The sequence below is a fragment of the Jaculus jaculus genome, chromosome 3, assembly GCF_020740685.1.
Source record: "Jaculus jaculus isolate mJacJac1 chromosome 3, mJacJac1.mat.Y.cur, whole genome shotgun sequence".
Lineage (NCBI taxonomy): Eukaryota > Metazoa > Chordata > Mammalia > Rodentia > Dipodidae > Jaculus > Jaculus jaculus.
This window is the reverse complement of record NC_059104.1, coordinates 128,260,628-128,285,391: the sequence shown is the minus strand read 5'-3', so window position 1 is coordinate 128,285,391 and position 24,764 is coordinate 128,260,628. Positions and strand designations below refer to the sequence as shown.

The window sequence follows — 24,764 nt, the reverse complement described above, 5'->3', positions numbered from 1 at the left end:
TCCCATGATTAACATGAACTTTATTGGTAAAAGGCATATAAATTGGAAGAAACCCTTCGAGGCCCAATGAGTCAATGGGTGCAACAGTGGCATGTCTGTTATGGGGGAAACCAACTGCCCTATAATTGGACTGGAGGCCCACTCCATGGGAATACATCCCTGATATGGAAAACTTAATACAGGGGTAGTCATAAGCCCTGGAGGGGTAACGTCTACTGTTGTCTGGCCAAATGTATATACTATGCTTATCAAACTGCCCAGTAAGCACTTCTGTTAATGTTCACATCCTTATATTAATGCTACTCTCACTTTTGGTTGAGAATCTTCTCTTTTCAGATGGCAGTGACCTTGGGACGAATCAGAAGGTATCATGGTGATGGAAAGAAATGACCGCAGTGCTCAGTACTGCAATTTCTGTATCACACCGTCAAAGGCTCAGGATCTAATGCAGAAGAGGTGGCAGAAAGAATGTAAGAGCCAAAGGAAGGGCAGGACTCCATACAACATGCTCCCTCCAGACATAAAATGGCCTGGATATCCATGGCCTCACAGTGCCTGATACTACCTGCATAAGACCATCATAAGAGGAGGAAAAGATCAAGACATCAAAAGTGAAAAGGACACTGATTGAGATGGGGAGGGGTATGATGGAGAGTGGAGTTTCAAAAGGGTAAGTGGGGAGGAGGGAGGGTATCACCATGGGGTATTTTTCATAATCATGGAAATTGTTAATAAAAAATTTTAAAATTTTAAAAAAGAAATTTATTTAGCAGCACAATACTCAGTTATGGGAAAATGATTGAGAGATAGTGACCAAAAAAGTACTTAGGAGTGAAGCACATGCATTAAGTCTGTGTGGGCACTGACACCTCTGTGAGCTTACATCCTTCCTGGGATAAAAGGCAGGTGATATGAACCTCTGTGAAAAATACAGCTCAGGATGAGAAGCTGACTGACCAATTAGATGCCCTGAGTACATTCCAGCTTCAATTTAAAGATGCATTCAATCTTTCACCTGTAGGAATGACAACTTTAACAATTTTGAATAATTTTTCACAGGAATTGGAACATTGCTGTGTAAGGTCCAAAAGATTTTGCCATAAGCTTCTTTGTCAAAATATGTTGCCTTGTTTTGACAAAAATCATTTAATCTCAGGTACTTTTTAAAGCAATGTAATTCTATTTATGACTTCCTTACCATCCCTTAGCATCAATAAAAAGATCCAAGGATATAAAATGCATAGTGTGAAGCAAAGACCCAATGTTTAATGGTGTAAAATAAGTTGTTCAGTGGCATGAGAGACTTGGGAGATCTAGAATGAAGGTGAAGCTGGTGGAGCACAGAATGACCTCACCTGAAAGACAGCAGGAGAAAACTGAACAGCTATGAAGGGCAGGACTAGGGTCCCCAGAGTATACTAGGGGCTTGAGTCAGACAAGATTTTCTTGATACTTTAAAGGTGTGACTGCCCAGAGGAAATCTTCCTGCGTCAAGATGGGACTGTGTCCATGTACTCAGGCTGTGCCATCATCAGCTGTGCTCAAGCTGGTGAGCATAAGCTAGCGATAACCAACATTCAAGCTCAAGGCTCTTTAAGAGTCAAGAAAAAATTCCTATGACCTTTCATCACTGAAAGAGCATGACTGTTCTCAAGTATCTGCGTGAGCAGTCATAGAGTACTTTCAGTCATCAGAGCGAAGGATCAATGATTTCCCAGAATAAGGCTGAGTTGACGCACCAATCTACGTCATGGATGGCTTGTCCAAAGCCAAAGATCTTCATCTCTCCAAGATAACTCAAAAGTCCTCATTGATCTTGTAGTAGTCATGGCTGGGTTTGTATACGGCACAGAGGGACCTACCAGTGAGGGGTATGGTTGGAGAAAAGAGTGAAGGGAAAACTCCACGTTCAAGGATGAGAAAAGTTAATGTTAAGATCTCAGGACCACAGCCCATCTAACTCTCATCCACACTGAGAAAAAAAGTACCTCTTCTGGGGTGGCCTGCCTCCATAGCACCTCACAAGGAGCAGGATGCACCTCTACCACAGGAAGGTGGACTGGTAGTGTGTGCTGAGCCAACCTTCTCCAAGCCCATCCATGGAGTAGACATCACTGACTTACAGGATTTGATAACAGCTTTTTGACTTTAATGGTGTGAAAGCAACAGGCATTTGGAAGAACCCAGACGTCTGATCATCTCTTGTGGTGCTGGCTGCCAACAGGGACCACAACAGCCAACCAGCATTTAGTCTGAGAGAGGGCCAATATGTATAATAAATATGCTGTTACTGAGGTCTGCAGTAACATAAGGCATAAATTAGGTGGGTTCTGTGATTTCCTTCTATAATATCTAAAACTTCCTGTGCGTGAATTAGAAAACAATGCTACTGTTAAGAGAGGAGCATTTGTTCCTGTGTAACAAAAAGAAACAGTGTATGTTGTGGTTACAGACACTGACTGAACTCTGGTTTGCTATGTCACCTCCAGATTTGGCAGGTACAATGATAAAAAGAAGGAACATGTTGGGGGTTGAGGATAGAATGAAGAGAAGCACATTAATATGATTACTCATGCCTCATTTTTATCAAAACTCACTATGTGCATTTATATACTAAAAATAGGGAGAGTATGTATACATGTGTACACACACACATATATATGTATGTATATACATGTATGTATGTATGTATGTATAATTTAGACTAACATGGAATAGCACAGAGCAAAAATGCATATACATGAACTTTAAAAATCTATCAGTATTTTAAATTAATAATACTTTTTGTTCAAAAGCTCTTCATAAAGATATACTTCTTTAAATCTCAGGGGTGAAATTTCTAGATTAGCCAAAATCTAAGAAGTAAGATATAGAATGCAAAAGCCATACACACATAGGATGTGATTTCTGTCTGAACTTTGAAGGTCTTCTTTACGAATGTTTGCCCAGATCCACATGAATCTGAAGACTGGTCACAGAAGTATGCAGCTTTAAACAAAGTTCTAATAAGCATGTGGTGACTATACTTGAAGAAAAGGCTAGAAGCTGAATAGATGGCTTGGTCAGGAAAGTACTTGCCTCACAATCCTGAAAGCATGCGTTCAAATCTCCAGCAGCCACATTAACCTCAGATGTGATAGTATATGTCTGGCATTCCAGCACCAGGAACTTGGAGGGAGGAGAATCCCTCTGCTTTTCTGGATGGCTAGTCTAACTAAATTGGTGAGTTCTAAGTTCAATGAGCAATTTTGTCTCAAAAAAAAAAAAAAAAAAAAGGAGATAATTACTAAGGAAGATACCTGACACCAGTCACTAGCCTCCATATGCACAGGAACACACATGCATACAGATATGCAGTGATGCATATACACATGCACACACAAGCAAAAAACAAACAAACATAACAACAACAGTACTGACATATTCAAATTCTGGTTAAGAAAATGAGGAATGTTTTAAAAAATGGAGAGAATCCAAATAACATACTTTGCTTTTTTGAAGAAATTATACCTTTCTGTATAATGTTTCTCCTTTAAGAACCCAAATTATACCCTTTTCTATATCTTTTCTCCTTTAAAACCCCAATATTGAAAGTAGAAGTCTAAGTAGAAGTCTGAAATGTTTACATACGTGGTAGTTTCTATATTTATATTAATTCTAAATAATCCAGTGATGATGTCAGATGGGTTGTATTTCTATGGCTCCTTACAAATGAGTAGAAAAGTAAACATAATGCTATGCCATTAAAAAAAAACCTGAAAATCTCACAGGTTGATTTTTTAAATTAATATTTGCTTCTACTTATTCTCCTCACTTTCACTCTTACTTATACATGTACAAATGCACATAAATAACCACACACTCACATATCTCTATACAAATGCACGGGCAAATACAAGTGTCTCTGGCTTCTTATGCCTCAGTTCTGGCAAATACAAGTGTCTCTGGCTTCTTATGCCTCAGTTCTGGCAGGAAAGGGATACATGTACTTCTTCCATATTGCATGTTCAAAAAGTGTCTCATGGTGGCACATGCCTTTAGTCTCAGCACATGGGAGGCAGAGGGGGGAAGATCGCTAGGAGTTTGAGGCCACCCTGAGACTCAATAGTGAATTCTAGGCCAGCCTGAGCTCGAGTAAAACCCTATCTTGAAAAACCACACACAAAAAAAGTGTCTCGATCATCTTTTGCATGACTGATATACTTGTCAGAAGCTTCAGAACTTACTTTATAGCCACATCTCTCATTTTGAGGCAAAAATATAAAAGGCCAAACCTTATAAAGAAACTTCAGGATAGACTATTTTTAAAGGCATAGCATTGCTTCATTGAACATTCTTTTTTTGTTTCTCTTGTAGCTTAAATGTTCTGAATTTGCAATTCCAAACATTTCAAATTTGTTCTAATAATGTGGGTTTTTTTTTAAAGTCACTCCTCAACATTTTTTTCTTAAGATAAAACTTTGTAATTTCTTTTACTTACCTTGAAAAAGTATAAGCCACAGGGGTGTGGGTTTAAACATATATTGTTGGGCTGGAGAGATATATTAGTGGTTAAGCACTTGCCTGTGAAGCCTAAGGACCCCGGTTTAAGGCTCAACTCCCCAGGACCCACGTTAGCCAGATGCACAAGGGGGCACACACATCTGGAGTTCATTTGCAGTGGCTGGAAGCCCTGGCGAGCCCATTCTCTCTCTCTCTCTCTCTCTCTCTCTCTGTATCTGTCTTTCTCTCTGTGCCTGTCGCTCTCAAATAAATAAATAAATAAATAAATAAATAAGTGAACAAAAAATATTTTAAACATATATTTTTTTAAATTTCACTTTTAGCTGATGGTATCTTCTTGGTTTTTAAATTTTAATATATTTAATTTTAAAAATTATTTTTGGTTTTTCAATCTAGCTCTAGCCCAGGCTGACCAGGAATCCACCATGTCATCTCAGGGTGGCCTCAAACTCATGGTGATCATCCTACCTCTGCTTCCTGAGTGCTGGAATTAAAGGTGTGTGCCACCACACCTTGCTTGGAATCTTCTTAAATGCCCTGGACTCAGAACAATTTGAGATAAGTTTTTTTAAAAACTGTGGGCTACCTCTAGAAGGCCTCAAGAGCACTGATGGTCCAGGATATGGAGAAAGGCAGACAAATAAATACACATAGACACACATGGTCACAAACTCTCATGCCTAGCTGCCCACACACCCACACACCACGATAGGCCAGGATGTGGAGACCCACACACATGCACACACACACAATCCCATATGGCTATCCTCAAAACAAAACCTGGTGCACAATCAGTGCAAATAGTCAGAGGTTTTGAAAAGCACCATTTAACAAAATGACATTAGGATAAGCAACCACAGTCAGGAGTGGAAAAAACATGGGAAGGTCTGTGGTTTCAAGCTACAAGGATAGCCCTGGGCTACTTCCCTGGGCCTTAGGAAGGAGATTGGCTTTCCCATCTGAGTGGGTGCACTCTAAGGCCTGGAGAAAGCTGTTTCTCTTATAAGGAAGCCTCCACGCAGCTTTGCAGTATGCACAGCAGACATTTTTCACTTGGGAGGAAACAAGCTTCGAATAAGTTTCTTAAAGCCCATGCCATGTCAGTGCAATATGAATTCTAGGTCATTGTGCGTATGATATGGGAAATCCATCCTCAGGGAGCCTGGGTACTTAGATATGCAGCCTAATAATCCACAAGCCATCCAAGAAGGTTGTTTTGCAGCTTGCCTGAAGGCTACTTATAGAAACAGCAATGCCCCAAATCAGGAGGATGAGACTTTTTTTTTTTTTTTCTGCAAAGTTCAGAATGCTTCATGGATGTTTCCTAATTAATGTGAGGACATGGCCTCACTTACTATAATCATGTCAAGTGAGAAATGCAATGGCAATGCAACACACAACTGCAGAATTGGCCCTGAAGAGCAGACAGACCTGAGCCCATACAGCACTGTCCCATCAGGGTGCAGGCGGATCATGCGGTTTTTCACTGTCACTCCGTGCACAAATGACTTTTTGTCATTTAAGAAATATGTGTCGGGCACCCAGAGCTGGTCAGCCACTCGATTGTCAAGCGTGAGGTTGAGAGGGATCCCAGAATAGGCCAGCCTTTTATCTCTCCAATATTGTTGAAAATACATAGTTAAGGTGTAATCCTGGGAAGAAGAGAAAGAAAAGAAAGATAATTAGTTTTGCTTGGCCATAGGTGTAATTCCTTCATAAATTGACAAATACCTGTTGAAATGTCAATTTTATAAGAAATATATGGAAGTGGTGCTACTTTCCTGCGAATGCAAATTCCATTTTAATGGGTACAATATAAAAGACATGTGTGTCCTGCATATAATACTTAGTTTCCCTTAGTTAGGGAGGAGATTAGACAAACTTTAACAAACAACCACATGGAAAAAAAGGATAACAAATGTCAATGCAAAACAAAGTCGCTAGCAGGTAGCTTTATTGGTTCCCTAAGACAGTTTGTCCCCATCATGGAGACAACTTTAACCAAGCATGAGGGATAAGCTCAAATTACAAACTGTCCCTGAAAGCGAAGCCACTTTCCTTTGGTCTGCCCTCTGTGAGGGCAATAACACAGGCTTCCATAAGCATCCACTGGAGATGAAGTAGCCCATGGGAGATCTCTGTGCCCGGTCTATCATGATTTCTTTTCCTCTCAGCCCACCCTGGCCACATCCATGTTAAATGGGCCATTACATCACCTGGAGACAATGGCATAAAGAGCCTGAAGCCACAGCATGATGTGGAAGGTGGGAGAGGGGCCATGACACTGCCTCAAAGAGCCAACAAGATCAAGGAAATCCCTACATACAGATGATAGCACTTTACTAGCTTTTGCTTCATTGCTGTTGTTAGTTCAACAGGAAAAGGGCAAATCAAACAAAAACATGACATAAGTTATACACACACACACTTGCGCATACACACACACTGTGTGTGTATGTGTATACATATATATCAATTCAATTCTAGAATGATCAAGTCAGAAAATCTGCTGATGGCCACAGGATATTCTGAATCCCACTGTGGAAAGATATGGCCTGAAGAATCATAGTCAAGAAGAGAAGGTCCACAGCTAAGAAAGGAGAAGAGGTCTGTTTCATGAAGGGTACAGAATCTACATGCCATCAGACCTTGTCTGTGAGACCTCTCATTGTGTGGCTGGCAAGAGGAGGACAGGGCTCATCCTGGACACAAGTCCTTTTGGCTACCTAACAGAACAGTACTTCCATGTGGCTCATCCACCAATACCTGAAAATGCTGTTCTTACAACACAGAGGCCTAATGTATGACAAAGAGCTAATATCACCTTGTTGACTCCAGATGTGTACAGCAAGAGAAGGCAAGAAAAACCACACACACCATCTGTATGCAAAATATAATGTTTGAACTGGTGTGTAGCTCAGGGCTAGACTGCATACCTCATATATATACTGTGAACACCAGCACACAAAAAAATGATATAAGTAGCTTTCAAAGATATAAAACTTATGACAATCAGAGTACCCAGAGAGGAAGGCAAATCCAAAGTGGGCTGGAGAGTTTTTAGGGAGATTAAATGTACTTTGATTAGAGTAGCTGAGCAGCGGAGTTTTTTTCCAGGAACATATATGGGTAGACTTCTGAGCCAGTATAACCTTTATCACCCCCACAACAACCACCAATTGGAGATCTTCACAGAGAAGGTAACACTCAACATAAGCCTCAGGCAGATGTAGCTGTAGGCAGGGGCTATGGAAAAGCACTCGGAGATGCTTTGTTTATAGTGCTGATGTGAAACCCCAAGGATTACAAATTTTGCTGTAATTCAAGGCTCCTGGAATGGTAGGAAAAACTGAACCCCACACTTGTTGGTCAGCAGGAGTGAAATGAATATGAGCTTCACAACCAATGAAAGCCAATCATCTCTTCATGTAGCAATGACACTGCCAATTGCATTGCCCATGAGATTTTCAGTTTCTATATGTTTTGACATCCGAGGTCTTTCTAAACTGGGGAGAATATACTCTCAAGATTTCTCAGTTATTGGAGAATAAGCAACTTCCAAGGAAAACAGGAATGAGAGCACACCATTCACAAATAAACCAAAAGACTCAGATCTCTATACCGCCACATACTTTATGAAGACTGGGTATATGAACCCACAATCCATCATACCAAAGAACTCAAGTCCAAGTACCAAATGAGTAGGAACTGCCCCATATGCCCAGGAGCCCTTAAATTATCAAATTTGATAATCCTGAGTGTGCTTCTCATCTTATCTGGAAGGTTCCATGGAAATCATAACACCAAGGGTCTTTAATCAGAGGTGCTCCTGTCTCTTTTCAATTTAAGCCACACTGGTATGACCCTGTGTGACGCATCTAGTGGTATATCCCTTTTCTTGTGAACCATAATGAAAAGACTCCTAATCTATTCATCCATCATACCCAAATAACATCTTTTGATGGGTAACATTGGTTATCAGCTGTACAGATTCTAGAATCACTTTGTAGACAAGCCTCTGGGCATGTCTGTGAGGGCTTTTTAACATGGGGTTAATTGTAGTGGGAACATCCACCCTAAATGTGAGCAACACCATCCTATGATGTAGTGTCCCCAAGCATTATAAAAAAGATCAAATGAGCTGAGCACTGACATTCTTCTCTGCTTCCTGACTGTGGGTCTACTATGACTAAGTTACCTTAAGTTCCTGAAATCAATGACTTCCCTACTGTAATATATTGTATACTCCCCATGTGAGCCAAAATGGACCCTTCCTTCCTCAAGTTGTTTTTATTAGGTATTTTGGCATAGCAACAAGAAAAGTGACTAATGTAGAAATTTGATAGTGAGATGTGAGACCATTGCTGTGATAAAACCGGCCATGTGGCACTTAAACATTAGGAAATGGCTTCAGGAACTAATATGGGAGAGAGTGGGCATTTAAGCTGGAAAAGCCTTAGAAAATTAGAGGTTACTGGGCCACTCTGGCAGAAGTTTGGAAGAGTTTGGAAGAATGATGAACAAAACACAGTTAGTGGAGATCCAGCTCATAAGGTTTCAGAGGGAACAACGACTCTATGAAGAACTAGGCTAGAAGAGACTATTCACATTTTTGTCAGGAAAAGAATCTGGCTGCATTCTACCAGTGTCCTAAGAATATGAATGAAACTGAATTTATAAGTAATAGACTAATTTGTTTGGTAGAGGAAATCTCAAGGTAGGATAGCATACAGGCTGTGGGAAAGTTATCACGCATTTCTATGATCCAGGTTTATATATACATAAAGAGAGCAACTGTTAAAACAAAAATAAAAATGTATGAATATATCCACTTCTACAGGAAAAACAGGGAGTTTAAAGCTGCAGACAAGGTGGGTGCTTAGACAGCAGCTATAATTTTTTTTTTTAATTTTTATTTATTTAATTTATTTATTTGAGAGCGTCAGACACAGAGAGAAAGACAGATAGAGGGAGAGAGAGAGAGTGGGCGCGCCAGGGCTTCCAGCCACTGCAAACGAACTCCAGACGCGTGCGCCCCCTTGTGCATCTGGCTAACGTGGGACCTGGGGAACCGAGCCTCAAACCGGGGTCCTTAGGCTTCACAGGCAAGCGCTTAACCGCTAAGCCATCTCTCCAGCCCAGCAGCTATAATTTTAAGAGAGATTAGAACCATGAAATAAAAACCTAGGACAACAGGAAGGTTCCCGAGGGTTCAACCCATAGAAGGCTCCATCTTCTGAAAATACAAATCTATTTTAATGGAGAGCACATAAACTGAGAATTATGCCAAAGGGGTTCCCTGCTTGAAAATAACCACATAGATTAGTGTTTCCCTAGGGTCAACCTGGAGACATACAGAGGCTCATTTAATGATGGTACAAAGGGAAAGCGCTTGGCAGCACTGTCTATGTGGCACTGAGTTTTTGAAGGGCATGGTGTAGTATGTGTGGTGTGCTGTGTGTGTAGTGCATAGTGCATGCACATGTGTACTGCCATTTATAAAATATGTAGATGTCAGGTATGAGAGAAGAATATTGGGTGTCCTTCCTCTATCACTCATCTGTGTGTTTCCTTAGGATGGAGTCTCATGATCATGGAATTTTGTTTCTGTTAGACTCAACCATTGTCTAGTCTCAGTTTCCCATTGGACTGAGTTATAGCAACCATGACCATACCTAGCTGCTTATGTGGGGGCTAGGAAATCAACCACAGGTGGACTCAGGCCCATTTAGGCCCTCATGCTTAAACAAGAATTCATCCTCTGAGTAATCTTTCCAGCCCAGTGGTACCGATTTTACATACATGAAAGATGGCAAGACTGAGGGGATCATGGAGTTTTGAACAAAGGTTCAAGAAGGCTGTTGAGGCCAAGATATATATTATAGGGTCCAGTTTCCTATTGGAAGGCCTTGCAAGGTTCAGTGCATGAACTTGTGAAATGAAACACAATTTATGATGGAGGCCTGGGATGTTGGAGATGTCAGAACTGTGGGACCTCCACCCAGGAAAGCTGCAGGCATGGAGTGAAATAGAATCAGTCCCAACACAGAGGTGGTGTGTGCTGCAGATGACAGAGCTGGAGGGTGGGGCTACTCAGGCCCTTTGGAGCTCGGATGATTCTCTCATGACCCTCAGAGGATGGGCATGGAATTGTACGATTTAATGTTTTCCCTGCCACATTTTAATCTTGCTTTGGTTCAATATTTCCTTACTACATCCTTACTTCAACCTTTTGGAATGGAAATGTATGCTTTGTGTCATTGTAAATTGGAAGTATATAACTTGTTGTTGCTTTTTTTTGATATCATAAGGGCTTACAGTTGAGAGATTGCCTGAGTCTCAGAAGAAACTCTGTACATGCACTTGTGAGTATTGTTGGTAATATTAGAGATTGTAGTGGCTTTTGAAGTTGATCTGAACACATTTTGCATTATGAGATGGCTAAGAGTGTACAGGGGTAGAAATTTATGGCATAAAAGTGATATGCCTGGGTGCAAGATATAAAGGAATGATATTTGTGATGGTTAATAGAGTAAACTTGACAGGATCTGAAATTACCTAGGGACAGACAACTGGGCATGCTTATAAAGCAGTTTCAGGATTAGGTACAGCAATCAGCTCTGACTATGGGCAGCACCATTCCATTAGCTGGGGTCCTGAAATGAATGAAAAAGAGAAAGTGAACTGAGCACCAGCATTCATCTCTCTCTGCTTCCTGAGTCCAGATGTGATATGAACAACCAACTCATGTTCCTGTCAACCTGACATTCCTGTCATGATGGACTTACTCCCTTGAACTGTGATCCAAAATAAACCATTCTGTAAGTTAGGTAATTTGTAATAACAACAAGGAAATAAACCATTACACACCAACATCTTAAATCACAACATTTTGGTAAGGAAGGCCAGCTTTGCAATTGTAACATCACTGGACAAGAGGTGCAAAGGCATTAGTGAAAAGTCAGGGCTCACTGGTAGGTAAGAAGCAGAACTAGGCATGGAATAATCCTCGATAAGTAAGTCCTGAAAAGTCACTGACACTTGGCTCTGATAGAGAAGGTCAGTAGAGGAATGAACTTCCACTGTGCAGTCATACTCCAACTGCTGACCATCACTACTAACTTTTGTTAAGGAAGACAATGTGTAATATACAAAACACAAAACCATGGCATAACAAGATGGACAGAAGTTTGCAGGAAGCAACTACATGATTTCCTATTTATATCCAACTCTAAACTATTTTATCTAAATAGAAATGCTTCACTCATTCCCATCTTTAACTCCATCCCTACACTTGAGTCATGAAGTCCAGCACTCCCTCCAATGCCCTCTTCAACCTGATTTTCACATGGCTTGCCACTAGGAAGGAGAAACACATCACATAGTGCTGGGAACCTAACTGTCATCTGCAGTCTTAAAGATTTGGTTGGGGGCTGGAGAGATGGCTTAGCAGTTAAGTGCTTGCCTGTGAAGCCTAAAGACCATGGTTCAAGTCTCGATTCTCCAGGACCCACATTAGATAGATGCACAAGGGGGTGCACGCGTCTGGAGTTTGTTTGCTATGGCTGGAGGCCCTGGCATGCCTATTCTCTCTCCCTTTCTCTATCTGCCTGTCACTCTCAAATAAATAAACAAAAATTTTTTAAAAAATAAAGATTTGGTTGGGTTTTATTTTAGGTAGTGTTGCTCTCCACACCATCAGCAGTCCCTCTCAGTTAGGATTTTCAGTATTTGTTAAAGTGATAATGTGGATGGCAGGAAGAATTTAGGAAATCGTCAGAAGCAAAAAAAAGTACTTAATCCAAGCTAATCATTTCTTCCTTATAAGATACTAACAATTACATTACATGGGACTAGTCTGCTTATTTTGCCTGAGGCAGTGATGGATAATGTGAAAGGAACAATAGATGAAGGAAAGTGGGTAGTGAAAAGGCCCAAGACCCTGTCCATTAGCTTGTGAAGTTAGGGGATGTGATCAGTGAGCAGATGATTCCGCTGTCTTGGAGTAATACTGCTGCCTGCTTCTACCTATAGTGGTGGGCTCAGGAACCAAGCAGCATAACATGTTCTGAGTACTTTCTTCAGTGGTCCCAGGAGGACAACCAGTTCTCACTCACATATGGAGTTATGTGACTTAGACCACAGAGAAGAAGGTAGCCAGCCATTGGAAAGGTCATATTTATAAGGGAAAGACCACGTGTGGGACAGTCATATGTGAGTTGGATAGCTCAGATGTAGGGTGGAGAGTTCAGCTGTGGGGTAGGGACCATTAAGTATGAATTTCAAGCCAGTTCCAACAACAGAGTATACCTTGGGACTGAAAAGCATCAAGAAATAACAATAAGGTTGGAGAGATGGCTTAGCAGTTAAGCGCTTGCCTGTGAAGCCTAAGGACCCAGGTTCAAGGCTCGATTCCCCAAGACCGATGTTAGCCAGATGCACAAAGGGACGCATGCATCTGGAGTTCATTTGCAGTGGCTGGAGGCCCTGGCGTGTCCATTCTCTCTCTCTCTATCTGCCTCTTTCTCTCTCTCTGTCTGTCGCTCTCAAATAAACAAATAAAAACATGAACAAAAAAGAGAAAGAATTAACAATAATATTGGCTGTGGAAGTGTGGGGGTGTACTGGACTCTTCACAGCACATGAGATGGGCATGCAGAACTAAGCCCACTCTCTACCAAGAAGATAGGCCTTTTTTTTTTTTTTCTTTTACCAGTCCTCAGACTGCAGGAAACATTTGCTTATCCTGATAATGTATTCAGTCATTCAACATGTATTTCTTAAGTGACTTCCACGTGCTAGACCATGCCAGGGAGGCTATGATGAACTAGACTTCATATGAGCCTCAAGGGACTTATCATCTTGCAGAGGAGATATGATGGCAAGTATCCATAATTCAAAAGCAATCTGGATTAAATGTTACGATAATCATGAAGGATAGGGAAGTCACCAAAGAAGCTACTCAACGAAGAGTGATGAAGGTCAATTTCCTGGAAGCAAGCTTGTGTGACATAAACTGGAAAAGAGGTGATGGGTCAGGTCATGTGCACACCGTCTCCTCACAGCTACTGTCATCACAGTTGTCTTCTCGAATTGGGTGCCAGAGAACCAGGCATACATTAGGTCTCCCCAGGGGGTACAAATACCCGCCCCCTTCTCCCTGTTTTATGTCCATAGACACTGTGTAGCTGAGGAAGCCTTGAAGTAAGATAGAGAACTCAGCCAGCCTCTGAGATAACAAACTTCAGCGGGAAGGATTTCAGAGGCTCCAAGGGCTCTGGACATCAGGACATGTACGAGATGTACAAATGCTGGTAGTGAGACAACAGTGTGAGTGCACAAAGTTCTCATATCCTTGTCCCCAGTGTGTTCTGTTTAATGGAGTTACACACGTGGGGAGAAGATGAGGTCTTCAAACATTGCATGGACTTCACCTCCCTGAGACACTCAGAGCATTGGCCAGGAGCCTAGAAGTCACACTGTGGCTTCCTTGCTCACTTCTTTCTAATATGACAAACTTGATGGAGTACAACCAAGGAGGAGAAAAGGGCTGAGTGGAGTGGGATGTTAACAAGGTTAAGGAGGAAGGGTGCAGAGGAAGGGTGTGGCACTGTGCTGAGGGTGGGGCCTGAAGGGATGTGGGAAGAAGGAAGCAAAGGGGAGGTGTGGAGTTAGAGGTCTGAGGACTACAGCATGAAGGTTTATGGGCATGGGCTCCTCCAGTATCCCAGAGGGGAATTAACCTGAGGAAAGGGGGGAGAGGAAGGCTCATGGCTCCCAGTGTTATGGGGCCCACTGTAGTGGGATAGTGGGCATGACTGGATCACACACTCTGTGGATAGAGAGGCTGTTTCATGGCCTGGCTTCTCAGGGAGGTAGTCCAACAGTATCAGCACATCTAGACCTTAGGTTGGCAGCAGGAGGAGGGGGGACACTGCCCAACATGTTGGAGTTTACAGAAGCAGCAGTTGTGAGTGTGTCTCCAGTGCAGGGCTCTGCCTATAGGGATGCAGTGCTGTCCCCTATTTGGAGCCTTGTCACTCCTGCTTCTCACATAGTCCCAGGCCCTGGAGTTCTGGTTATAATTTAATGGGAATTTACTTCAGAAGGCTGTGGTTTGAGCCAGTAGGTTATGTATACAATGACTGTCTTGTAACCTAATTGACACTGAGATCATTTGCAGGACTGTTCATTCATTTTCTTAGCAGGCATCTTGTCTCAAAGCCCTAAGCACCTTGAGAACAATTCACTTTTTGTTCAGGGTATAGATTCAGCTCTGAATAGAGCTAGCACCACATAACTGGAGTAAAAGCATAATTTCCTGACACTTGATACACAATACCACCCCTTCCCTGCTTCATCATCTTAGTAGCTCAACCCCAAACCCCCACCCACAAAGGCTGCTGGGGAAGAAATGCAGAGGAATTGTCCTGGTCACTGGCCAGGTTCTGAGAGGAAGAGAAAGGTCCATCACTGGTCACAACAGCTGATTATGAAGGTGTAAACCCAACCCAGACTGAGGCATGAAAGAACACATGTAAACTTAATGAGATACAGGAAGGAAGAGGTGTCCCTCATTCCAGAGGGTGGGAGCCAGCTGAAAGTCAAGAGTTCCAGCATAAATAACTTTTTGTGAAGGTTGCCCACATAAAGACTATATTATTTTTTATAGAGGTTTCAAATAAGAATGTTAAAAGAGGGTTGGAGAGATGGCTTAGTGGTTAGGCACTTGCCTGTGAAGCCTAAGGACACCTGTTCGAGGCTTGGTTCCCCAGGACCCACGTTAGCCAGAAGCACAAGGGGGAACACACGTCTGGAGTTCGTTTTCAGTGGCTGGAAGCCCTGGTGCACCCATTCTCTCTTTCCTCCCCTTTCTCTGTCTGTCACTCTCAAATAAATAAATAATAAACAAAAAAATTTTAAAAAGAATGTTACCAGAGCAAAGACCTAAGCATGTATGACCTTCAAGCATGCCTTTCTTCTTTCCCAGCTATAAACCTTCAGCTTTCTAGGAATCTCACAAGAAACCTCTCCTTCCACCCTTGTGATCATGATTTTACCTTATCAGATTGCAATTAGATTCAAGGTACTTCCAGAGCCACCCTATAATCTCAATTAAAAAAAAGGGGGGGACAGTTTCTTAGCAACCCTTTGAGATATAACTTAAAAGCCACTAAAAATTGTATAAATGGTTACTGCTAAGACACTTAAGCATGACTGTCCTTGAGCATGTCTCTGTCTGTTAACCCCTGTGCTTAAATCTATGTTAGACTCTTCATAATAAGCTCCAATTCTGCTTCATGTTGACTTGTCCTGAAAACTTCTCAGGCTGCTAGGCAACAGTATGGAGCTGTGTCTGGATTACACCCCACCATCACTGACAAGATCACCATTGCTAAGACTTTCTGAGCCTCTGTTCTATTATGTATATGACTATCTAAGATTTCGCCATGTAAGGGCAATGAGGAGGGAACCCTTATTTCCTCACCAGAGAGCACTGAGAAGTGGAGCTCACTGGGGTGCACTGTATATTATAACTATTTTAGCTAATAACACCAAGTTGAAATATGCTAATTCATCAAAATCTTTACAGGTCTTGAGTCAAAGTGTCATATGAGACTTTGTGAAGGATACATTACTACAAAGAAATATTTAAGAATTGCGTCTAAGACCAAGGTCTTTCTTAAAAAGAAAAGTTTTAGGGGTGTCCAAACTGTTGACATTGCAACATGACATTGTCATTTACATGTGTGTTTAGCCATATTCATGGCTAGCCTGGCCCTCAGGATGGACATGCCTGTACAAAGAACCTTTGAGTCCAGGATCACTTATTCCTTTCTTTTCGTTAAGGAACCACAAAGACCTTTGGTAAGCTAATATAATTACAGTCTCTTTCCCTTTACCCCTGGTCTCTCTCCCTCTCCTATCTTTTTTTTTTAATTTTTTTTTTGTTCATTTTATTTATTTATTTGAGAGTGACAGGACAGAAAGAGGCAGATAGAGAGAGAGAGAAAATGGGCATGCCAGGGCTTCCAGCCACTGCAAACAAACTCCAGATGCATGTGCCCCCTTGTGCATCTAGCTAACATGGGTCCTGGGGAATCGAGCCTAGAACTGGGGTCCTTAGGCTTCACAGGCAAGCACTTCACCAGTAAGCCATCTCTCCAGCCCTCCCTCTCCTATCTTGCAATCCCTCTTCCTTCTTTCCTCCCCACTTCCTTTCTGTGCCATAATTCTTTCACCTTCTCTCTCCTCTCTTCCCCATTTCTTCTCCTTCTCTCTCCTCTAACTTTTCCCCCTTCCTATTCTTCCTCCTCTCTCACTCCTCTTATTTATCCCTCCCTCCCTCAATTTCCATACTTTTCCTTCTCTCCCTATTCCTTTCACCTTCCTTCTCCTTGCCCCCTTCCTCTTCCTCTTGATCCCTTTCCATCCACTTTCCCTTCCCTGCCCTCTCCCACTTCACCCATCAGGAACCACTACAGCTAAGGTGATAAGCATTCTTGCTAGCACCAACTGCCAGAATAGTAGGAACACTAGTGGACAGAGTTCCATGAATTTTAAGTCATTTGTTCTCTTTAAACAAAGGACACAGGGGTTGACAGGATTAACCCAAGATATCAATAGTCTATTTCCTGCAAAGGTCAGAAGTTCTGGTCCCTGGGGAAACCCTAGGGGGACCAGGCTCCAAGATTTGAAGCCAGTATATGGCTGTCACAGTGCATATAGCAGAATGGGGCAGGGGTGGAGGGCATTCACCTGAGGGGGAAAAAAAAGACAAATAGAAGACAAGATTGCTTGGGGGTAGGAAAGAGGTAATTTTGAGTTTGATCCAATCATTAATCAAGCATTTATACTTAAGTTATGGTCCTTTGAAAATCTTCTGAGAATATATGTGGCAGTTACAAAAACAGTGAAACAACAAAATCCCTGCTCAGATCAATTGCAGTAAGCTATTTAAACAACAAAGTTTCCTCCTGCTTGCACAAATCTCTTGGCATTTATCTCATTAAAATGACAAGGATACATATTTGGAAGTGGAAATATTGCTCATTATTCTGCAATTAAGTAATTGACTAGATTCCTTAGCACAGGAAATGAAGAAAAATTTTACTATCCCTGAGGAAAAAAAATGCAATTTCTAAACCAAATTTAAATACTTAACTGCAGCTGTGAAAACCGCAGGATGCCTGCATTTGCATCTGGCTCAGCAAGTTTATGATAGCAAATCTTGCAGGTAAGTTGTTCCCAGGTCATAGAAGATGGAAAATTTCTCTGAGCAGTTTCCATAAGCTCTAGGTGGTAGTGACTTCCTTTTACAGGCTTTTTGCTGTTAAGGTTACGTTGGAAATATCTTGGAATTTCTATTAACACAGTGTTTTGAGAAAATTCCAATTTATTCTATTTGATGACCAAGAAATGAGTACCCAACATTACAAGCTGCTCTCTTCCTGTAGAAGACCTAGGCTCCCATTGGCTGAATCTCCATGACAATGTTTAATATAATACATCATCAGTTCTATTCCTTTTCCTCCTTCCTTGTTCCAAACATTCATTGAGAGTCTATCATGGGCTGAGAATCCTGCTGGGCTCAGACTTAAAGATGAGTGAATCATTGGAAGCTCACAATATTGTGGGGAGACAAAACTGGACTGGAGAAAATTAGAGTAATTAAGAGAAGGGGATTTAGAAGCAGCAAGTCCAGCCCCTCCAGGCCTGGCTATATGGACCATCTGTCAGAACTCCAAAAGTAGTGTCTGGGGATGAAGGCCCTGGAAGCAGAGTTGGATGCCAAATTTCTCTCTGATAGTCTCATTCTCTCCTATCTCACCTGCCATTCTCTCTCCTCCAAGGCAAGCTACGGAAACTGTAATTACTTCCTCAAGGTGAGTCATAAAGCCCTGAAACCTAAAATTATATAATTCCCCCTCACCTTTTTGTGTGAGTTACCAAAAGGAAATTCCCTGATCCACCTTGTTTTCAGGCCATAAGTGTCACTACACCACACTATGAAGAAAGGCATGCTGTGGAGGCCAGGAAGAATTTAGAGACAGCATTTTTTTTTTTTTTTTTTTTTGAGACAGGGTCTACTCTAGTCCTGGCTGACCTGGAATTCACTATGTAGTCTCAGGGTGGCCTTGAACTCATGGCAATCCTCCTACCTCTGCCTCCTGATTACTGGGATTAAAGGCATGAGACACCACACCTGGCTAGATACAACTTTTTGACTTCCCTCAGGTGGTTCCTGAGGTTGGTGGTTAGCCAACATCCTCTTGGGTCATGAAATTTCTACAAGGCTGAGGTCTCACAGGTTACATAAAACTTAACATGAAGAATAATTCATCTTGAGTCCTTTGGTTCTTTAATCTGAAGACTCCTGTGTTGGGAGAATCAATGAGCTGAAAATTCTGTTATTTCTCTTGCTATGAAAATTGCTGTAGAAATAGAGCCATTGACTCTTGTGGTAAGATTTTCTTTAGTGTTGTGACACATCTCACTGTCTAGATCTAGCCAGCATTACCATGGAAGAGAGTCTGCCACATATTCAAATGTGGATAGCACCAGGGCGGGCACACCTTGATGAGTTAGTAAGTGTCCAATAATGCAAAAGAAAGTATATAACCAGGGCTAATCTCACTAAACCGGGGCCAGCAGGGCAGGGGGAAGCTGTGTATGAAAATGGGGAAAATGTTTTTTAATTATGCTGAAGCCTGTCTACCTGGCAAAAAAATCTCATGGTCTCTGTATTGTTCATTTTTCCACCAAATGCTAACTGTATTCAATGCTGAATTGTTTTCTCTGTAACAATCTGGGAAGGTTGGAAAAGATAGCTACTTGCACTCCTCTGAAGTCATCTGAAAAAGTGGAATAAGATAGGAATTATGATTAAGATGTATTTTTCTTTACAAATATGAGATGATGCCGCAGACATTTTTCTGGAATCAAATTAGTTAGAAAATAAAAATGGTTCCACTGAGCTACATCCAAAGGTCAAAGAAGCTGAAAGGATGCAGTCTGGGCCAGTAAGAACCAGACGAATGTAAGTTAGAAATCCCCGAATGAAAGAGCCTTCCAGCAGGAGCTAGTGGGCCACTTTGTCAGGGAACAGAGTTGAGCACCCAACGCTGACATCCTTTCCATGCCTTCCACAGTAAAGTTTCCTCATCTCCAAGGACCCCAGCAAATACAAGATGAATGATATTTGTTTCATCAAAGTGATGGAGCCGTTTATGGAGCTGATGGTGTAATATGGTCATCCTAAACACCAAGAAAATCCTACTTTCCCTTTCCTCATCCCAGAGCAGGGCCAAGCAGCCTCAGAAGCAGCTCCTCTGCCACCCTAACACCTCACATCACAATCTTCCAGAATCACAAAGGGATGTTCTTTCTTCCCCAGCTAACAGTCAGGAAAACCCTACCTCATGCTTTCAAATTCAAATTTGAAATTTCAAATTTGATGGAGGTTTATATCCTGCATTTAGTATCCCCATAGAACTCAGACACAAACTCATTCCACCAGTTCTACCATGAGAGTTTTTATAAGCTTTTATATAATAAAATAGTCACATCACTAATTAAAAAAAAAAAGGTACAACTAGTCATTCTGCCTAATCTGAGAGACTCTCCCAGTGCTACAAGTCACCTCCTACCCATGGCTGCCCTCTGTGCCTTTGGAAAAGGTCTTGGCATAGTTGAGTGAGCCCTCTCAGCAAAGGAACATTTTCACCAGATATCTTATCCACAGTTTCCTTTCATTGTAGGTTGAGGCCCTGGTAGGTTTTTGAAAATGGTGATGGTTACTTGTTCTCTCAAACCAAACTTCAAGAAACTGGGGAAAAGGAATAGAACTCTCACATTCCTGACCAACTTCCAGGGCTGTGATTAGTCAGCTTTTAATTTAATTACTACAACAAAATAAAATAATTAACTTTTAATAGAAAGGATTTGTTTTGGCTCAAAGTTTTGGAAGTTTAAGGTCATGGCTAGTTGAACCATCACTCTGGGGCCTGTGGGAAAGCAGCCCTTCATAGTGGCAGCATGCAGTAGGAAGGAAGCCCCATATTGCACAGTGACCAAGAAGTGAGAAAAGAGAACTGGGTGCCAGTATCCCCTTGAACAACACACTCTCAGTGACCTAATTCTTCCTGATAGTTCTGTCTCCAGCAGCACCCAGGATGGTAACCAAGCCTTTCAGACATAAGCCTTAGGGAACACTGATCCAAACCATAAAACCATAAGAAAGAGTTTGTTCTACATTCCTAAGATTCCAGTTACCACATCTAGCTGCCACTTTTCCATCCAGAAGCCCCACATACAACCTAAACTCAGTACATGCAAATTTAATTCACTATCTTTCTATCACAGGTATGTTCCAATTATATTCCCCCACTGAGCCATTCATTCAACCAAGTTAAAAAAAATGTGGTATATTGGTCACTTCCTTTTGTCTCATTCTAACCTTTAGTATTCATGCAGTTTCTACATTATTAGGACAATTTTGTAAATATCTTCATATCTAATACCAGGTTCTTTGGCAAGCAACAACAGCAGCAGCAAGGGTCAGTGTGTTCACTGACGTTGCTGTGGCAGTACAGTAGAGGTTGAGATCATGAAGTAACAAATTGCTCTGCAGAGAATGCTTACCATGTTGCCTCTGTTATACTGTATATCTCTAGACCTTAGTCATGTCACAGATGTCACAGGTAAAGCCTTAGAATGGACAGGTGTGAAACACTCTATATGGCAACAGATGTTCCAACATTATACAAACACTGCAGGAATGAAATCCTGGACTGTGCTAGTAAGCTGGGGAGTCACTTTATATTGTCCTTTATTTTAAATAAGTCTCCATCTGAACAGTATTTGCTCATGTCATATTGTACATATGTTTTATGCTCTCTCTCTCTCTTTCTGTGTATGTATGTATGTATGTATGTGTATGTATGTGTGTATATATATACACACACACACATATATATACATATACATACATATATATTCATTCCAACAGCATTTAAGTTTAAGTGTCTCTAATCAGACACATTCTGTCTAGAAATTATCTTTAATTAATATGCTCTAAAAGGAAATAAAATGATTACCAAATTATGTTCTCTGCCCAAAGTTGTTATGAGAAGCAGCAGTAGAAAATAGGCAAAATAGGCATAAATAATGCTTAGTCAATGTGCCTCTAAAATTCATCATTCTCCCTGAAGTCTCTTGACTAATTGTGAGAATGTCGCAGCTTTGCTGTGGTGAGTGCTACTCCTGCTCCTATCATGCAGCATTCAGCAAGCTCTCTAATCCATGCCTGAGTCCATCCTTGGCTTCAGCATAACACCCACACAGTATCACAAGGTTAAGTGTTCCACATGTTTACATAGAGAAGTTCATGTCTAAGGTTATGTGGTTTATAGAGTCTGCAGTGATTGATTTGCTTGGCTGAATTTCACTTAAAATTAATTCTATTTAAACTATAAGAGTATGCAAACAAAAAACAAAATGTACAAATACTTAGGTAGAAAGAAAATCCTTTAATTTATCAGAAAATAAAGAATGACTACTGCTTTAAACCAAGATACCTCCTATACACTCAAATTTCTGAGAAATCACATGCTTTTGAATCTACAGCTGGGCCTCAATGATAGGATTTTTCCAATGATTTTGTCACCTCAAAGACAAATCCCATGGATTAGTGATGACACACATTGTGAGATTTTTTTTTTTTTCATCTAAGAAGATGTGCTATTTTCAGACAGCAAGCCATTCATTACTGAGCTCATTTCTATTTCTGGTTACTCCACAGAGCTTGTTCAGGCATTGTTGTTAGAGAAGTCACAATGTTAACAACGACACACTTCATGTAACTGAAAATGTTATTTTGACAGTTGTTTGTACTGCATTTTTAATCTCATCAGAAATATGTATATGGTTGCATGAAATTTCATAAAGTGGTCCTTTCCTCTGAGAAATTTTCATGGTACTACAGCTTTTTCCACTGTACCCAAATACTCAAGATGACAACAGAAGTGAGAACTTCTTTTGGCTCAAAATTTCAGCCCATGGTTGCCTTACTCCATTGTTGTGGGTCTGCTGTAAGGCAGAAAACCATGACTGAAATGTGTATGGTGGAACAAAGTTGCTCACTACATGGTCAGAAATCAGAGACAGACAGGAAGAGGCCCAGAACAAGGGATATTTGTCTAGGGGAACATCTAGTGATCTCCTTCCTCCAACTTAGCATTCATCCATCTCTCAATAATGCCATCATATCATGAATTCATTAAAGGATTAAAGAATTGATTTGATCAGAGCCCTGAATTTCTAATCAATTCTCAGTTTGGATCCACCAGCTGGGGACAAAATTTTTAATATATGAGCCTTCTTGTGTGTGGCCGGGAAGGGTACTTCATTTTCAAACCAAACCAGTAATCAAAGCCAGAAGAACACTCTGCAGGTTTCCATATGCTCAACCAACCACAGTGCAAAAGTAAGAGCAGTGTTAACCCTTTGATTATAGAGTAATGGCATTGTAGCTCTGAGCTTTGAACAATATATCCTGTGCTTACATTTTGCTCCTAGGCTACAAATTATGTAGCAAACCGTGGATTGAATAGCAAACTGATGTTTCTTTCCAACCCATGAAATCTACATGTATGACAAAATCTGACTCTGCACTCTCTACATCCTCCTCCAGATGGTTTGTGTACCTGATGGGCACATCGTCCTTCCTAGCCCCTGCCAATTTTCTTCTTAATGCTAGAAATCTCAAGAGATTTACATCCTAGAATACTATATACCCGCTCACTCAGCCAAACCTAGGTCTGTGTTCTTCTCTATCTTTCCTGCTTCCTTAATGCTTGCTGCTAGTTTTATGAATTTGAAGTTCAATTTTTTTAAATTCACAATTACTTTTCTTTACCCAAAATTTAAAGCAAACTACAGAATCAACTCAACATATCTTGGGTGAACAACTGATCTAACCCTCAAAACAGATCTACTTCCAGTTTTCCAGATTCACATAAGGTATTGGTTCTTCTGGTTATTGAAACACCAATCACCAGAAATGTTTCACTGTTCTCTTCTATGATAATTCATCTGAAATTCTGTTCCCTCTAGATTAGTAGTTGATCCTGGATCCAACACTCCTTATCACTGACTATGCCTAGCAATCAATCTCACCTTCTCTCTTTCTTCTTAACCTACTAGCCTTCTAAATAGTTCCTTCCCTGCTCTTCTTCCATATTCTTGTTTTCAATCTGAATGATGACAAGGTAGAATGGGCATCATTTACTTTCCTCTTCAAAGAATATAATCCCTGCCTGTTCCATGGAAAATGAAGCTCACGTTGACACACTTTTTCCACTTACTACATCCCTGAATGTATTTCCTGATATTATCACCTGTGTTAACGATAGCAGTGATAGCCTTTGTGATGCTCATAATAAATCCAGACATGTTCCCACACTCAGGCTCTATGACTGTATATCCTGGTTAACTGCCCCACCCCCTAGCCTTTGTTCAGACCCCCTTTTTAATGAGATGGCCCCTTGGCATCTTCCCATCTCTTTGACCCCAATCATATTGTATATAATATATTTATTATATGGATGTATTCTGTTTATTTATTTTCTCCACAGCTAAAGTATCATGGAGGGAAGGGACTGGAAGGGAAAGACAAAGGGAATGGGAAAGGGAAAGGGACAGTCTATCCCTCTGGTTCATATGCATGTCTTCAGCACATTGGACAGTACCAAGCAGAGAGGGGGGGGGAGAGGAGTATATAAATCTCTGATAAACAAGAGATAAAAAATCCATGTAACCTGGGTAAGTCCTTGTGCTTTCACTAAGTGTTTCATATTGGTTGGCAACCTTGGATCATTTCTAGTGAAATTTTCTCTGTGGCATAAAATCAAACATCAAATCCAGATTGGTACTGGCATTGATTTAACATACATTATCAAGGCAAATGATTTTTGTCCAACTGTAGCCCAGAGGAAACAGATACGTTTTCTTATCATCCTCTGATAGCTGAGGATTTTTGTTCTATGTCACTTTTCTCAGCAAACCCCTGTGAGTATCCAACTTCATGAAAATTCAAGTCACCCTCTGCCTTGTGGAGTTCCCCAGTTCTCAGGTGTCATGCTTATTCCTTGCCATCAAAACCTACATGGGCGAATATCCTTCCAAGTGTCTTACAGTGTTTTCCTGTTGTACTTTTGGTAAATATTTGTGGACTGTATGTCTCCTGGGGCTTTCTCTTA

At 41.1% G+C, this 24,764-nt stretch overlaps 1 protein-coding gene across 2 annotated transcripts in view; it reads right to left on the bottom strand.

The window, feature by feature from the left end:
* Gabrb3 (gamma-aminobutyric acid type A receptor subunit beta3) overlaps nt 1-24,764 on the bottom strand; it is a 237,861-nt gene that overhangs the window by 60,030 nt on the left and 153,067 nt on the right. For both annotated transcript variants that reach the window (XM_004661947.2, XM_004661946.2), the window contains exon 4: nt 5,935-6,155. In XM_004661947.2, coding sequence (XP_004662004.1) covers nt 5,935-6,155 — 221 coding nt within the window. The remainder of the gene's footprint in view (nt 1-5,934; nt 6,156-24,764) is intronic.